This window comes from Xenopus tropicalis, chromosome 9, assembly GCF_000004195.4.
Source record: "Xenopus tropicalis strain Nigerian chromosome 9, UCB_Xtro_10.0, whole genome shotgun sequence".
NCBI lineage: Eukaryota > Metazoa > Chordata > Amphibia > Anura > Pipidae > Xenopus > Xenopus tropicalis.
Genome location: NC_030685.2, coordinates 39,263,531 through 39,281,286, shown reverse-complemented (window position 1 = coordinate 39,281,286; position 17,756 = coordinate 39,263,531). Strand labels below are relative to the sequence as shown.

General features: G+C 34.0%; 1 protein-coding gene across 2 annotated transcripts in view; it reads left to right on the top strand.

Annotated features, from left to right (window-relative positions):
- The first annotated feature begins 285 nt into the window (after positions 1-285).
- Positions 286-17,756, top strand: part of rbfox1 (RNA binding fox-1 homolog 1) — a 362,503-nt gene continuing 345,032 nt past the window's right edge. Inside the window, exon 1 of one of the 2 annotated variants that reach the window (XM_012971417.3) lies at positions 286-1,020. In XM_012971417.3, coding sequence (XP_012826871.1) covers positions 877-1,020 — 144 coding nt within the window. In that variant the 5' untranslated portion in view covers positions 286-876. The remainder of the gene's footprint in view (positions 1,021-17,756) is intronic. The other variant, XM_002940457.5, reaches the window with a different exon arrangement.

Sequence of the window (17,756 nt, the reverse complement as noted above, 5' to 3'; positions counted from 1 at the left end):
TATGTGTCTTAAAAGGTGGGGGCTCCTAATCATTAGATGAATGCTAAGCAATTTGACACCCATATCAAAAAGACCTCATAATAAATCTAAGTAAAAAGCAGTCTGCATGCAGAGTGTAATACAGATGTAATAAAAAATCATTCTGGTGCATAGCTGCCAATAGATAGCTGCAGAGCTGTTTAATGCCTCTGTGTGGCTGATCAGTGTAAACATAAAACTGAGAATATATATATTCCACGTTGCGTCAGCTGACCAGCAGCAATGCATAAGAAATTATAACAGACACTTGGTCCCAGCTGAGCAACTACATTAATTGCTTAGATCTCACGTTTATCTCTACTGCAGCTTTCTCATTCAGTAGCTTGCTCTCTTTGCCTTGCTCCTTTTTCTCACTAGCTGACTCGATCTCTCTCCGTTTCTCTCCACCCTCCCTGGGGATTTTAAAAATGCAGTATTTGAATTTTGGTGAGTGGTAAAGCCTCTGCCCTAGGACCCATTTGACAAATGAGAAGGCGTGCAGCATCAGCACCAGCCGACTGAGCTTCAGTGAGTCAATCTCTCTGCTAGTCAGCAAGCTCCTGTTGGGAGACGCTGAGCTCCAGCGCTTCACTGTCATTGAGGAAGTTACACTGACTCTTCATTAGGCTGCAGGCTTTGGTTAAATCCTTCTTTTTTTTCTCTTCTATCCAGTTTAAGCGGTTTCAGTTTTAATTTGCCTAGTTGCCTTAGCTGACAAATGAACAGAGATTTTCAGCACTAGGAAAGCAAAAAAAGGAAAAGGATTATTTAAACTTAAAAAACGCAGCTTTTAAAAAAGAAAGAGAAAAGAAAAAAAACATTGAAAACCTGCTGACAAGACAGGACAAACGTGCTTGCATGCTAGCCCCTTCACTTGTTCTACGCCGACTCCAGAGCAACACCATGCAGCATCCTCTGACGGGTGCAACTTGCGTGGCACTGCCAAATGTGGGCATGTGTCCACAGCTCTCTTGTGCCTTGACTTTTATGTACTTGCAGCAGGTAAGTTTTACTTTGCATGGCTCTTACTGTATAGCTACAGTCCCTATTTTTAATCTTTGAACTTCTAAAAACAATATATTGCATGCTTTATAACAACTGTGACAGCACTTCTTCTTTTGCTATTCCAAAAATGACATGCTTTTTTTCTAGTCCTTACTGGATGTGTATCTGTGGTGAATGGGGGTGGGGGAGGAAAGCAAACTAGCAGAGGTTTGTTCAATATAGATGCCTGGATGTCTTAGGTTATGAGGCTAAAATACCATCTAGATATTTCTGCATTTATGCTGCTATCAGAAAGCTATTCCTTCTGTTACATGTCGTAATATAAAGAAAACAATATGTTGGGTTTTTACCAATTATTGGTACTAGCTTAATAATTAAGTTAGGCAATATTTTGTCAGCAGTGTGTATTCTGCAGTTATATTTTTGGGCACTATGCTGCAGTCATGATGAACTGTTTGCTTAGTGCTGCAGTTTTGAGGATTTTCTTTCTTTCTTTTTTATGACAAGTCAATAATGCTTTTTAATAGCACGTAAATGTATCCTATTGTTCATGCGAAAGCTGTTTATTATGTGTGTTAACCCAATAAAAAGTGAATGGTTTTTCCTTTAAAATTTGTGCTGGATTTAGGGTAATTTAGCACAGCTCACTTTAAACCAGCATATTATGTGTCTCGTTTTCAGTGCAGCTGTCTGAAAGAATTAACTGTAAAAAGTATGCCATTCTGCTCCATGCTCTCTTGTACCATTGTAGAAATGTCATAGAGTTAATCAGGGAGAGGGTGTCTATTTTCTAATCTTGTCCGTGTTCATTTTTTCACCTGTGACTTAAGTCTTTACAATGGTAATCTTTGTCTACTGAAAACTGCACATATTAGTATAAATTATAAATTACTTACATAGTGTACTACATTGCACATCTCATACTAATGGGGTTTGGGAAACCTTTGATATTGTTTATATGCATACAAAATCAAATATGCAGTCATATATTTATCATTTCAGCATATTTTTATGTGCTTATAAATGTGCGCATATGAATGTGCATATATGTTTGTGCATGCACGTGTGTGTATGCATGTATGTGTGTCTGTGTGTAGGTTAATGTGCAGTCTGGTATAAGTAATATAGTACAGCACATAATGCAGTTCACAGGCATATACTGTATAGTATGTGTATAATACTCACAAATGCATACAGGTGTGCTATGTTCTTTTCTTTCTTCACATGTGTACATCTGTATAACCAGCTTTATCACCAACTGTAAGGAGTATTTCCCTGTATCTCTGTATCCCTGTTACTGCACATTTATATAAAATATACATTAGTAAAATATATTGTTCCAAACTGTGCTTAATTTAATCACAAGCAGCTTTTGCATCTTAATGTTGTCACATGTACTTGCTTTTTTACAAAGGCTATAGGATTACACTTTACTAATGTGTTTATAATCCAGCTGCACTAACTGGTATATAAAATTGCAGTACTAATTGTTTTAATAACTTCAGGGATGAAGAAAAGGAAGATTGTAATGTTCTTATTTATATAGCACTGCAGCACCTATAATATACTGAATACTAAAAGATTGGTTTAATAGTTTCCTGGTGTCTTGGCATACAGTAGCTTGGACTTTCTGCACTTAAAAAAGCACAAAAAAGGACAATAACCTTCTGCCTTGAACTATACAGATTTCTGTGAGGCTTAATATGTTCTAATATATGCATGCTAAAGGATGTATGTGTGTATAGAGATTATAAGAATGCTTTTGGGTAAAGAGGAGGGTGTTCATGTGTTTGCATTCAGAATCCAAATTTGCATTTGATAAATGCTGAATACATCAACTTTTATAGACTGTCTTTTTAATTACCTCCTTCCTAATAGCTGCCTGTCCTTTACTTTCAGAATAAATCTTTCACTGGTTTAATCCACTCCAGAGCTCATCCTGAAATGTTTTTATTAGGCGGCAGTTTAGATTTGTGCATGCTATGCTTTTCTATATAATCTAGCTATTCATATGCTTTGCTTAGTCATAATCTGCACATTAGGCAACTATTTTGTCATTGTTTGTTTCTTGAGAGTGTATTTCCAGGTGAGAGGTCAGTATGAATACTTGTAGGCAGAGAAAGACTACATTAAAGAACATTTGCAGCTATACAAATTATTCTGTTCTATCTGCAGCAATAAATAGCTTAATACTGGTCTTCAGTTAAGATTTACACCAAGGTTAATGGCTAAAACCTAAATACAGTAGAATGGATTAATTTCAATACAGTTGTATTTGGAGTTTGCTGCCTTATATATGTATGTTTTTTTGCTGACATTTATTTAATCTGTATCATTTATAATTTATATGTTAGTACATGAATCAGATACTCTTTATAATGCTTAAAAACATTTATAAAGTATTCTCTCTGAAAGCTGGCGATAGGGTTATGTGATCTAAGAGATAAGCCAAAAGTGCTGCTTGCTTAAGATACAAAAGGTGTAAAATAATGCTTTTTCTAATATAATGAGAAGAATTGAAAATTAAGACTTTCTGACATTAAATTGGTTAAAAGTGTTGTCTGCAAATACATAAACTCATTCATGAGTATTATGGCAGACTTCCCTTTCATGAACAGATAAGTTATATCTTTCCTTACATACACAACATAACCCTATTGGCATTAAATTGACTAATTCACCCCGTTTGTGAATGTGTGTGTATATGTGTGTGCACACATAAATAAGTGTGTGCGTACATTTGTGTGTCCTCTTCCCTTACTTTTTATGATTTTTCCTCTTCATTTTACTATGTTACATAAATAAATGATGAATGTTCAGACATAACTTCTTATTGCAATGCTGCCCAAGGTTTCAGATTTGTGAACATCTTCAGTATGCAGAAAAATACAAGATTTACAAATTCCTTCCTTTTTGACCATAAATGTATTTATTTGAATGCAAAATGTCTTACTTTATATGCCAGCAAGAGCAAAAAACCTTACCCTTATAGATGTGTAAAGCCACAGAAAGCATTTATGTATATAATTGTATTTATTTTACTGCTAAGCATAAAAAAGAAAAAGTGTGCTTGCATTGTTACATGCCTTTTTAAAGTACAAAATATTCTGCCAGAGTCTTTACAAAGCAAATACAGACTCTGCATTAACTTGTTTGAAATGTAGTAGAATGCACTTTTAAAGAGTCGGCCCTGCATTGGAGTCACGCCATAAACAAATACAAAGAAGAAAGCTAAAATTTTTCTTAAAAAAAAAAAAGTGCTGCTTTATTTTTCAGACCAATATTCCTTTTAGTAGAATGCCACATCTATAATACCTGCTTGAGAGCACTTGTCGCTCCTCTTTGCTTTCTTATTAAGTGCCACTTCAGAGCCCAATAAAAATCATCTTAACCCACAAAACAGTCATCAAAAAAAAGAAAAAACAAACAACATCAGTAAGAAGGGTTAACAAACAACAAATGGTGCAACATCTAATTAATGATCACTTTGACTTTGTTGCTTTGCCTTAATGAGGTGAAAACAATAATCAACAAATCAAATGCAAAAAAGAGACACGTCAGTTCTATGCAGCATTTCCCCCTTTATTCTTTGTATTGCTTTTGTTTTCTTTGCTAACTTTATTTACTACTGTACACCTGCCCCAAAGTCTAATTAAAGCACTGAAACTCCAAACAAAGCCTTCTTTTGAAAAATTCTCTTTAGAATGCATATCAGCTAGCACTCATTATCTTACTTTAATGTTTTGTTTACATTTAAACATCCACTGTCTATATCCTGTGCAATTGCAACACATTTTACGTTCACAAAAAAGATTTGAAACAATAATGTTGATGCAGTATGATACACATTGATTAGTTAGTATATTAATGTTCACATCGCAATAAAACAGGTTTTTGTAACATTATGTTATTTTTTACATTTAATCAGTTTGCATATTTGAAACAATAGTAGACATTTACACTATTTATATACAGAACAATATTGTGATTTTACATTCATTTATGACCTTGACAAAAGTTAACAATTACTTACATTAATAATAAAAACTTAATACTGAATTGAATGATATGAATTGATAAATTATAAGAAAAAGTGATCTGACAAGTGGGACCAATTTCACTGAAGCACAGTCGCTGTTAACTTTAACTATTTGGATTTATTTATTTTTATTACATTATAAATTCAAATAGAAATAACCTAAAGTGTAGAATTCAGAGTGGCTGAAGCTGGTTAGTCTTAAGAACATACAGCACAGAGTATTGGCATTTATAAAATGCTGTACTTGCAAATCTTGGTATCAGCTGCTTGGGTCAGTTGCCTAAGGGAAGCAGTGAAGTAGCAATGTTGTTATTGCATTGCACCAGATAAGTTTTTTCTTTTATAGATGAAGAAATGTTTAAAAGCCAATATCTCAAACAGAGCACATTCATTTAAAAACACAAATCTCAGTGTTTGAAATGAAGGCTATTTAGTAAATAATTATTGCCTTTTACACATTGTATTGTACCAAGTCAGTAGCAGGGTCTCACCAAAGTTGTCTAGCAATAAGAGGAACTGTACAATCGATTACTGTATAATAGTAAGTTTTAAGAAGCAATGTTAAGCAGTACAACAAAAATGTTCATTCAAGCTCTAATTGAAAAAAAAAATCACATTACCGGTAACAATGTTCCTCAGTGTAGTATTTTTAGAAAGATACAGGCTTATGTGGGAGATTTTATAAGACACCACATGATAAATGTTGCCTGCAGGTGCTAGTAAGCAGAAAATTATAAAACAACATTAAAACAACATATGCAAGTTATACAAAGAACATGCAAAATATGTGGGTCATATAAACCCAGGAGGTGGTAATTTAACACAATCTCACGCAGTCATGTAAATTCTATCATATGGAAATTTTGAAAATAGAGGACCTGGATCTGCATCACTGATCTCAATTAAACCTTCATTTTCTAGAATCTCATGATGGACTAAAATGTACACAACATGCCCACATACATATAATTTTTGTAGCTGATTATACTTTCTCTGTATGTATGATTATTGCTACAATACATGAGAAATGTCAGTCTTTGTCAGAGTAAAAAAAAAAACCTCTCACATTCACCATCTGTTTATCTTACTTGTTGGCTCTTGAATAATGCAGAACTGGAGTAGACTATGGTACCTCACATTTACACACAAATCCCAATGTGTATGACACAAGCCATAGATCATTTTTCATGGAACCTTGATTTTGTATATATAAGTAGGGGAACCATTATCCAGAAACCTGTTATCCAGAAAAATGAATTCTCCCATAAAGTCCATTTTAAGAAAATCATCCACATTTTTTAAAATTATTTTCTTTTTCTCTCTTATAATAAAACAGTACCTTCTACTTAATGCTAACTAAGATATAATTAATCCGTATCGGAGGCAAAACAATCTTATTGGGCTGGGTTTGAATTATTTTTAGAAGGCTTAAGGTATGAATATACAAATTATGGAAAAAAAACCCCGGAAAATGTCAGGTCCTGAGTATTTTGTATAACAGGTCCTATACATGTATTACTTAAAATAATTATTTAAAATTCCTTTTCTTGAATAGACTTTGTGTAAACAGGTACAGTCTCTAGGCCTGTGAATGCCCTTTAAATATATCTTTTGCTATGACAAGAGGACTCTTCAATTGAACCTTTGCTTTCAACCATCCCTCTGAACCCCATTGTTACATACCTAAATGAAACACCGGAAGTCAGAAATGGGTAAAATGGCCACCCCAACGCAATATTCAAAGCCTGAATTCCATAAGAGATCACTACTATGCTCTGCTGTTCCTTACTGAAGACTTGAGATCAACACTATTTCATTATATCCACCACTGAGTATTAGACTGCCTCTACCTACAGAGATGATGGCCCCAAACTCTGCTACCAGCAGGAGCTGCATCTCCCAAAATGATTGAAGTTCATGAGAGAAGGTCCTGAATCTGCAGTGTCTTGATGATAGGAAATCCAAGCAGGCTGTCACCTAGCACAAGCAGTAGTAGTGTCTGTATCAATCAATCTACCTTGCGGTCACAGGAGAGAGCCTCCTTTCTCCCTCTTCTAAAATTTCCTGTGCAGTACTATGGCAAGGTCCTACTGCTGAATCATACTAGAAGAAACAGGCAGGCACATCTGGGATCCCTTTTGCGTCGCTCAGTTTGTTCAAAAAAGCAGCTTGTATGTTAATAAAAGTATCAAAAAATTTTTATTTATTCCATAAAAATAACAACTGCAACAGCCTTACGCGTTTCGTACCTACCAGGGTACTTAATCATAGGCTATATGATTAAGTACCCTGGTAGGTACGAAACGCGTAAGGCTGTTGCAGTTGTTATTTTTATGGAATAAATAAAAAATTTTTGATACTTTTATTAACATACAAGCTGCTTTTTTGAACAAACTGAGCGACGCAAAAGGGATCCCAGATGTGCCTGCCTGTTTCTTCTAGTATGATTCTGCATGACTCCCCAAGCTGATGGTCTGGGGCATGAGCACCTGGACCCACCTAAATAGGGGGTAAGATTCTACTTCAAATACGATGTTTTTGTTAGTCTGTGAGATCTATATATAAAGGTCCTACTGCTGCTGTGACAAATAAAACTTGAAATACATTATCATATATCTACTCTTTTGATACAAAAGGAAGGCAAAAAACCCAACCTGAAGCCAGTGGCAATTATGTCCCAAGAGGGAAAAAATTCTTTCCTGACCCCAATGGTGATCAGAAACATTTCCTGGATCAAGCATTTGACATTCATTTAACCTGAAATATTACAATGCAGACTCTCACGTTAATATTGTATAATATTGTATACAGGAAAATATCCACATTCGTTTATTAATAGATAATATAAGAACATAAAGAAGAGAAACTCACAAATATGCAAAAAACAGGGGAGGGTTGGGATAGGAAGTAAACTGATTCTACCTTGACATCATATCCTACATTAATAAAATAGTAGTGCACAGGGCTATGATAATATGGTGCTATGATTGGCTTAGAACATTGTATGCAGTGTTTGCAGGGAAACACACCTCCTCAGACACCTAAGCGGAAATGCACTGCTAAGCAGTTGGTAATCTCAGAAAAAAGGGTATTGTCATGAATATTTGTAACTGCCAATTGTTCAAATGTGTCAAGTATATTTTTTACTTTTCTTTCTTTTGCATGTTGCAAACACAGAGAATTTATGAAAACATCTTAAGAATAGCAGACTGGTGTCAATAAATGCCCTATAAATACAAATGCACAATACATGGTGTTATTCCTAATACTAGCAGTAATGCAATAATGCTTAATTATTATTATGTTTTTTAATTACAATGTAAATAGCTTTCATGGAAAAATGGATGTTAATACAATCTGATTCCTGACAAATACATACATATTTTTTCTTATCTATATATCCGCACTGTGTTTATATGCACTGAAAGATTTGTGTTTTCCATCCAATGTCTGAAGAATAGCATTTGTACTATAATTCTCTTGTTTGAAGCCATGCAAAAGTCATGCAGGCTTTTAAGGTGAAGAAGAAAAAAAATGTGATAATGGCTTTTTCACTGCAGAGTATATCACTTTGCATTAAGAGCCATAATGACATTAGCGAGAACTGAAGCTGAGCCTTCCATATGAAAAGATCCCCAAGGTCTTGCAGTCTTTTCAAGGCATTGGTGAAATTGATTTATCAGTTTGAAATTGAAGTATTTAATGCATTGGACTCTCCTGAGGAAATTGTGCCATTCCATTGCTAACATCTCTCATTTACTTTCTGACTAGACCCACACATAGTCATTTGCCTTTTTTTGCATTACATTCCTTCACCAGGCACTGCAGCAAAAGTAATTATACAAAAAGGAGAGTCGTTGTGTGTAGAGACTATGGAGTTAAGCGGGTGGGAGAAATTTAATAGGGCTCCAGCTGTGGAAATTCATTGTATCTAAGTGTTTTGATCATTTCATGTTTGTGTTAAACACCTGCAGACTGAAAATTAGATCTAAACTGGTTGTTAAGGGTTAGGCAACACTTTTCTTGTTAATTTCTAAATGGTATATTAGTAATTGAATTTGTTTTCATTGCCTTAACTCAAATGCCTCCTGCTTTTTGTACGATATAAGTAAAATGACACTGTTGGGCTTTCAATTTCCAACATGTTATCATGGAAAGATATATTTTGTATAGAATTAAAGGTCTCCTGTAAATGAGACCTAAAAAAATGTATGCATGGTATTTCTTTTTATTCATTTGTACCATGCACCTGGGTTGTGACATAAGACAACATGCTGAAAGGAGCATTTGAGGTATATGTTCATATATAATATGTCACTATAATAATATTATAATATAATATAATATAATAATTTATATACTATTTATTATCTTAACTTAAAGGGCCCTGCACCCAAAAACAGTTTTTGCATGGAATAAAATGTAATCTAAGTAATTTACCAGTATTTAATAATTACTATTTTTCAACAGTTTTAAAGTTTGAAAATAAAATAGTATTTTAAAAGCAGTATCTGTCTGCATGAGTACCTGACTGTTACATTCTCTTCGCTAGAGGAGAACTGACAGCTGTTGCACTGATAAAATCGAAAAAAATAAACAAATACTGTTAGCAGTTACATTTACAGATAGTTTCAAATAATTAAAGGTTTCTTAGAAAACCATTTGCTGTCATTATGCAAAAAAAACCTTGATTGGATTGAGGACCCCTTGAAAATCTTCCATTTTGAATACACTCCTAGATCCTTGATGTGTACTATATTGCCTGCATTAGGATTTTCAAAGATCAACTATAGCATTATATGCTGTAGGCCACCTGGTGTTTTCTTATTTAGAAATGAAACTATAGTTACATATAGTTACATAGTTACGTAGGGTTGAAAAAAAGACCAGAGCCCATCATGTTCAACCCTTCCAAGTAAACCCAGCACACACAGACCTATACTCATATAAATAAACTACATATACTAACTGTAGATATTAGTATCACATTATCTATGGATACTATACTTATTTCAGAACTCATCCAGGCTCTGAAAAACTGCCTACACTGCTTTAAATGGAAACTCTGTTCCTCTAATCTATAGGGGTGGCCTCTGGTGCGTTGATCGCTTTTATGGGAAAAAAGAACACCCCCTCTCTGCCTATAGTTTTTCTTTTCCTTGCCCTGATGAATAATGCTTTAGCATTCCAGCCATCCAACTGGCCACTTTAAAATAACATGGAACTTTCTGGATAAACAATTTCTGGCTAAGAGACACTTTACTTGTATAACATATATGCAGGTTCTTATTTTTAATAAAATTGGTGTTCATTCTCTTATGTAGGCATTAACCACAATTAATAATTTTAAATGCTATAAGTTATCTTCACCTACTATCTTCTACTGATAAATTCCACATCAGTGGTGATGAGATAACTTGGAGTGTAAACAGAATATCTGTGGATATAGCCGACTGTAGAAATCGAGGGGTGGGACCTAAATAAAAAAATGTAAGCACCAAGTGCAGTGGGAGTATTACCTATAAATATACTTCTTTATGTTCTGTTTTGATCTGTGTCATTTCATGTTATAAAATACAATTTTCAGCAACCCCTTAGCTCATCTATGGGATTATTAATCAATATTCGAGTTTGTGAATTAGAGATTTTCTGAATCGAAATAAACTCGATCATATCGAATGCTCACTTGTTTATTAATGAAGAAAACTCTTTTGAATAAAAAAAAACTGAAACACTTTGACTTTTCAAATTTGAAACGTTCCAGCATCTGAACAGCCATATCAACTAAAAAGAGCAATATTTTATTTTATATTTATACACAGCTGAAATAAAAACAAAAGTTATTACTTTTGCCCATATAAACTTCACATGGAATACGGATTAAATACAAATGTAAATACAGTAAATGTGCTCCCAAACTGTATGTGAAAATATACATTGTTAATGTTACAAATGTAAATATTATTATTAGTATGTATGCAATACAAATAATGGTAGCCAGACAGATGACTCGATATAGAAATCATATCATATTTTACATTTATTGTTGATAGCCTTAGTTTTTTACCTGTAAATCACAAGAACCAATAAAAGTTATGCAGTCGTACACAGATGCCCATGATATGCAAAAAAAACATGTTTTCTACAGAAGGAGGCACTTTTCTATCTTAGCTGTAACATAGCTGCACAGCTCAATTAATGCACCATGGCAGGAGAAGGAAAAAATGGTCTCTCTCTTGTCAGAAGCGAAGTTATTTACTTTCAAAGGCTGACAGAATAGCACTGCAGGGGTTTCATTTATTTCTATTCAGAATGTCATTATTCAGTAATACAGAGTGAGACCTGTATACAGTCTGAGCTTATTTTTTATTATGACTATTTTCTTAAGTTAAACCTCTTATTTGTGTTAAATATTACTGAATTACTATATAAAAAAACACCTTCTGTAGATACGATAGAAAGGATGGAAGTATGCACTTAGATATGACAAGCATATTCACTGCTCAATTAATGTATAAGAAATAATAGAAAGCAAGAAATCAAGATGAAAACGAAAAAAAAGCAAGGAAACACATGCTGCAGAAGAATGCAGAGAGGTGATTGTGCAAAAGTTGTAATTAGATGTTACAATAACTAGGAAACAAGAAATAAAAATGATAAAATAAATTAATGTAGAAACAGGTGTTTTTTACTCAATTATTTCCTGTATTACCACCAGGGCTACTAATTGTGCCTTGTTATATAAAACATAACTGGCTTTTTAACCATTTGTATGTTAGTAATTGTGATTTAAGTCAGATGGTAAGAATTTACCAAAATTTACAAAAACACGCACAACTGCAAGTTGTGAATAAAAACATTTCCACAGTTTTTACCATGAGGTCCAGAATTAAGGTAGACATATCGATTTGGGTCCTTCAGACCAATTCAGCAGCTTATTTAACCCTGGACAGGCCTACCCGACCGATATTTGGACTAAAATTGCCCGGGTTTGATTTTCCTGTCCGATCAGTGACTGCATCTACTCACTGATGCAGTCCTCACTCTGTCAGGTCCTATTTCCGTCATTGTAATTCGATTGATTAGCCCTAGGGCCAAAGGATCGTATTACTCTGATATTGGTGGAAAGATCTACTTGTTTGGCAAAGAGCAGATCTTATAGTGTATGGCTACCTTTTAGTCTTTAGTGATGTAAACATTTTTCTTTTGTGCATCTAACATTTTTTGTGCGCATCATTAAAGCAGTTTATATATGTACTGTATGGCCTTTCTTCCTAGATCTGCAGCAAACATGAACCAAAGTTGGTGGTCGTTGCTTGTTTTAGTTATAAATATCTTCCAATATGCACCATTACAATACTTTTCAGACTGTAAATCTAGTAATTAGCTTATGCAATGGAAAAATGGAGTCAAGGACTTAAGTTATCAAGTTTTTTTTTTGAATTGGGATGAGAAATAAATGCCCACTGGGTAGTAATTGATATAAAGTTGCATGAAGGGGTGTGAAATAAATGAAAGGAAGCTATGGCCAGAAAGTGCCTTTTATTGTTATAGAAAAAATATACTCATAAGGGGCTTGTGAAATATAAGATGTGACAGTCAGTTTAAAAGGGTGTTTTTTGGAGGAATTTGTGACCTAGAGACTTTTATTTGCTTGTTTTTGGTACTAGAAAACAAGTGGGCAGACATCACAATATACTTCAACATAAAACACCATATAAATAAAGTATCACAGTAGGCTATGAATCAACCACAATTATAAGGAATATGCATATGCATGGATATATATTAGTACTTTTCTGCTTAATAGACCTAGGGGCTGATTTACTAACCCACGAATCCGACCCGAATTGGAAAAGTTCCGACTTGAAAACGAATATTTTGTGACTTTTTCGTATGTTTTGCGATTTTTTCGGATTCTGTACGAATTTTTCGTATCCAATACGATTTTTGCGTAAAAACGCGAGTTTTTCGTATCCATTACGAAAGTTGCGTAAAAAGTTGCGCATTTTGCGTAGCGTTAAAACTTACGCGAAAAGTTGCGCATTTTTCGTAGCGTTAAAACTTAACGCTACGAAAAATGCGCAACTTTTCGCGTAAGTTTTAACGCTACGCAAAATGCGCAACTTTTTACGCAACTTTCGTAATGGATAGGAAAACTCGCGTTTTTACGCAAAAATTGTATTGGATCCGAAAAATTCGTAAAGAATCCGAAAAAATCGCAAAACATACGAAAAAATCGCAAAGTACCGATCATTACGAAAAAAACGCAATCGGACTCCATTCGACCCGTTCGTGGGTAAGTAAATCAGCCCCCTAGAGTGATAAAAGTGATTTTCCTGCTGATGTGGTGCTAGACTATAGTGTGACTGTTGGTGTATGCATATGGTACAGCAACAGCAGCAGTTAAAGAAATAAGTATGTCAACATTTTACACATTTACTGAGGCACAATTGCAGCCTTTACTTCTGTATATGTCCATTGAAATAAAAGAGATCATACAGTAACATTATTAGGAAAGAGACCAATAAGTGGCAAGTAGCAAATGACTTTATGGTTTGAAATACATGTTTATGATATATTTATCAGTGTACAAAATAGGAAACTGATTTATTATAATTTTTTTATCCAACACTAAAATTACTTTCTTTAAGTTTGAGCTAATTTTTGAGTACATTTATAAACAAATAAATAAATAAAAGTTGTTGTTATGCTAAGACCTGCAAGTACAGAACTTTTGGTAATATGTTTACATGTTAAACCAGCACCCAAGCAATTGGTCCACTGTCTCTCTTCATATATACAGCTGTGCTCAGACATTTTCCTAACTCAGAACCCAAACAGACTTTTGAAAATATTGAGTGATGAAGCAAAAACTAAACTTAATGGCCGCAGCTTTAAGCCACTGATGGCAAGACGAATGCAGCATATTATCAGAAAGTATTGGAGGAAAATAAATCGGACTGGAAGCTGCAAATGGGGCATGCAAGGGACTCTCTAACATCACAATGAATAGAAACATAAGACCAAGCTGACCTTTCAGTAGCTGCAGCATAAAACGTAAAGGTTCTGGAGTGGCCATCACCGTCTCCTGACCTAAACATCATTAAGTCACTTTGGGGGAGATCTCATTCCTGAGAGAGAAATTTACACAGAACAGAATTTACACAGAGATTTACTAAAAAAAAGTCTTAAAACAAAGGAGTACTTTTTATGTGTATTAAAAAGTTTAACCTGCTAAACGTTAAAACAAAGATATGTTTATACATGCCACATTAACACACTCACCCATATATATATATATATATATATAGAGAGAGAGAGAGAGAGAGAGAGAGAGAGAGAGAGAGAGAGAGAGAGAGAGAGGCAGAGAAAAAGAATCTGGTTTGTTTTATAGCTTTTAAGGATGAGGAGACATACAGATACAAAAGAGTAATAAAGCCAATTATACTACTGGAGTAGAGCATCAGTTAAGTGGCACTTGAATGTTTCATTTTAAAGTGGTTTGCAAGAAAACCTATGAAAAAATGTTCCTTGTAGGAGGTAATTAGATATTAGCCGATAGAAAGAAATGTGTGTGTATGTGTGTGGTATGAGGTATAATTAGTTTTATAGTAAGTAAGCTCTTAAAGTGATTGCTATTGACAAAACTGAAACCTAAAATTAACAAAGCTAGCAAGAGCAGGTTTAGTGGGACATGTGTGTTGAAAGGATTTATTATAATTTATACGTTAGTTACCACTCCATGGGAAGGCACCATAATAACAATTTTCTAGCTTGGAAAGTAATAAAAAGCTTCAAGTTCAAAGCAAGCAAGGGACTTCTTGTATTTTGTTTTCTCGAATTCTAGTTTATTGAAAAAAGTACTTTAACCAAATAGTCAAGTCTGCGCGTTATGCAGAAAAAAGACACACACTGGTGAGCATCACATTGTTTCATTCATTTTCAATGGAGCTAAAAAATTTTAATTTTCGTAAAATGGGAAAATAAATACATGAATAACATTGTTAGAGAACATTTACATTGCATTCTATACAACCTCGCCAGCTCTTATTTGCTGAGTTTTTCACATTTTTTTTTAAATAAATCCCTACTAGTCAAGGTTTTAGAAAAAAAACTCACACATTATTTTTGTATCTACTGTACGTTTTTCTCAAACCTTACACTTTTTGATTAATACTTTGGCTGATTGTCTTTGACCTTTGGTCGTGCTAACCCCTATCACTGCTGTCATCTCTTGCATTCATATCTATCTATCTATCTATACTGTATATAATAATATATACTGTATATAATAGTAAAATATATATGTTACTGTGTAGCTCAGAGGTGATATATATGAATGCTACATTTATGAGGAATATTTATCAATCAAATTCTTTTCAGTGCTGGAATAAATATCCTTGTACACTATGACACACATGCTTATTTATACTGTATTTATTCTAAGAAAATCCTTATTTAATATAGATACATGCACTTTAATACAGGCACCTACACACTTGTTGCTACTGACACTGATTAACCTCACTGCTATGGAGCATTTTATATCCCCTATTACACTGTGTATGGAGTAATATTCAGTGTATTAATATATTGGGCACAATTTTGGATGCTATAGTGCTTTTTTTATCCAGCATTCCACTTTTACCCTTTTACCCTTTTTTCTATGTTCTAAACCTCATCTCAAAGGGAATTCAATCTTAGTGTTAATGTCACTTTAAGATTCAGTATCAAGCAAGCCTTAATAATTAAAATTGAAAAAGGCTGAGGGGAGAACTTCACAAAATACTGAACAGGGATTAATGAAAGGTTTAATATCTTTACTCGGCTTGTTCTCTTTTTTCTTTAGCAATAACGCAATATTTTATTTTTCACTTAAGCAAAAAGAAAACCAGATTGTAATTTCCTAACAGATGAAAATTGTAATTTACCACACAAAGCCTATTCATTTCCCATGCAGGCAATTTGTTCTTGCAACATTAATCCCAAATTTAGTTTTTATTATAATTGTAGTGACTATAATTGTATAATATTGGTGTACTCGCGTCAGCCTGAGGTAAACTTACAAAGATATCTTGTAAATGCAGGTACTGAACCATTTTTTACAATGACAGCCGACTGTTTTAATAAATATTTAAGGAATTCTTAAAAATACCATAAAGGTTTGTGAAACCTCTCTACACTGTAAAAGCTCTCTAGCTGCCTTATTAACTTGTTCATTCTCTTGTTCATGATGGGAAATTGTAAGACAATCTTCAGAGAGTCTTCAAAGAATATGAGGAGTGTGAGAAAACCATACAAGTTAAAGATAAAACGTTTGTTTACAAAATTTTAGTACAATATAGTTGTAGATATTTATTTAGCGCAGTATAGAAATATAAAATATTACAACAATCTGTTCTAGGACATCTGGTGGTATTAAATTTGCCGCATGTCAAAAAATTGTCGCCCGCGTGAAAAAATTGTTGTGCATGTAAAAAAATTGCACACGTGACAATTTTTTTTGACGAGCAACATTTTTGCTGTTTTGCAAATTTTTCACAAATTTTTCAGGGAAGCGAAACTGGACAGATTTGCTCATCACTACCCTTTAGGCTTAATGCCATCAACTACCAGGCCAGGCTTTGCCCTTACTGGGGCTCTTTTATTGTTATACAACAATGACTTGGTCAGAGTGAAGTTTAATAAGCTGAAACTCATAGGAACCAATTATGAGCATGACTCTGCACATGCTCTCTCTCTCTTTTTCTCTCTACATATATATATATACATATATACACACACACCTTCTCCCATAAACGTGTGTTGCACATTCAGCTACTATTCAGGAACAAATCTGTAAGTCGCTAAAAAATTTGTGCAATGGTGAAGAATTCTCCACCTTTTTTTGCCACCATGTTTTTTTTATGTGATTGCATCTTTTTTGATGTAACGGCAACTTTTTTGATACAACCAAAATTTTTTTGATGCAACTGCAAAGTTTTGTTATGGCAAATTTTTAGAGCAGCTTCATAAAAAATTCACCAGTGGCGAAATTTTGTGGCAAATCTATGCCTGCCGAAAAGATTTGCTCATCACTTCTTTCTGTTTTATTGGCTATCCAAAAATACTTGGCTGGTAACATTTTTAAAACTTACTATATTTGGTATATTCATAAAAAAACATGTCACCTGCACCTGCACTGCACCTATCTTTCTATATGTCTATATTTATATCTGTTCTTGAAATCTATCCGTTATAAACATATTGATGTGTACAGAAGCATTGTAGGCCAGTATACAGAACTGTAAGAAGTAAAGATATCAGTAGTTTCTGAAAACTGCATTGCAGATTCAGTCTAAATATAAATGAATCTCTACAGCATTGTTTGTTTTTAATAAAATTGATACAGCTTTTAAATATATACGCTGAAAGTGCCTGACTTTAGGGCTGCTAGAGTGAAAAAAAAAGAAAAACAAGAGTGAAGAATGCATTTGGGAGAGTGTGGCACAAAGAATGATGAAGTGCATTTCATAGCAGCCAATTCTGGCCCCTAAATCCCTGCTGTGCAGAAAGGCTTTTTCTAGCTAACACAGCAATTTCAGTCATTTGCACAGAATGGTATTAATGATTTATTCACACTGCACCAGTGCTTTTGTTCACTAGCATGGCTTGGTTTTGTTAATAAACCAATATCATGAACAAGACAAAA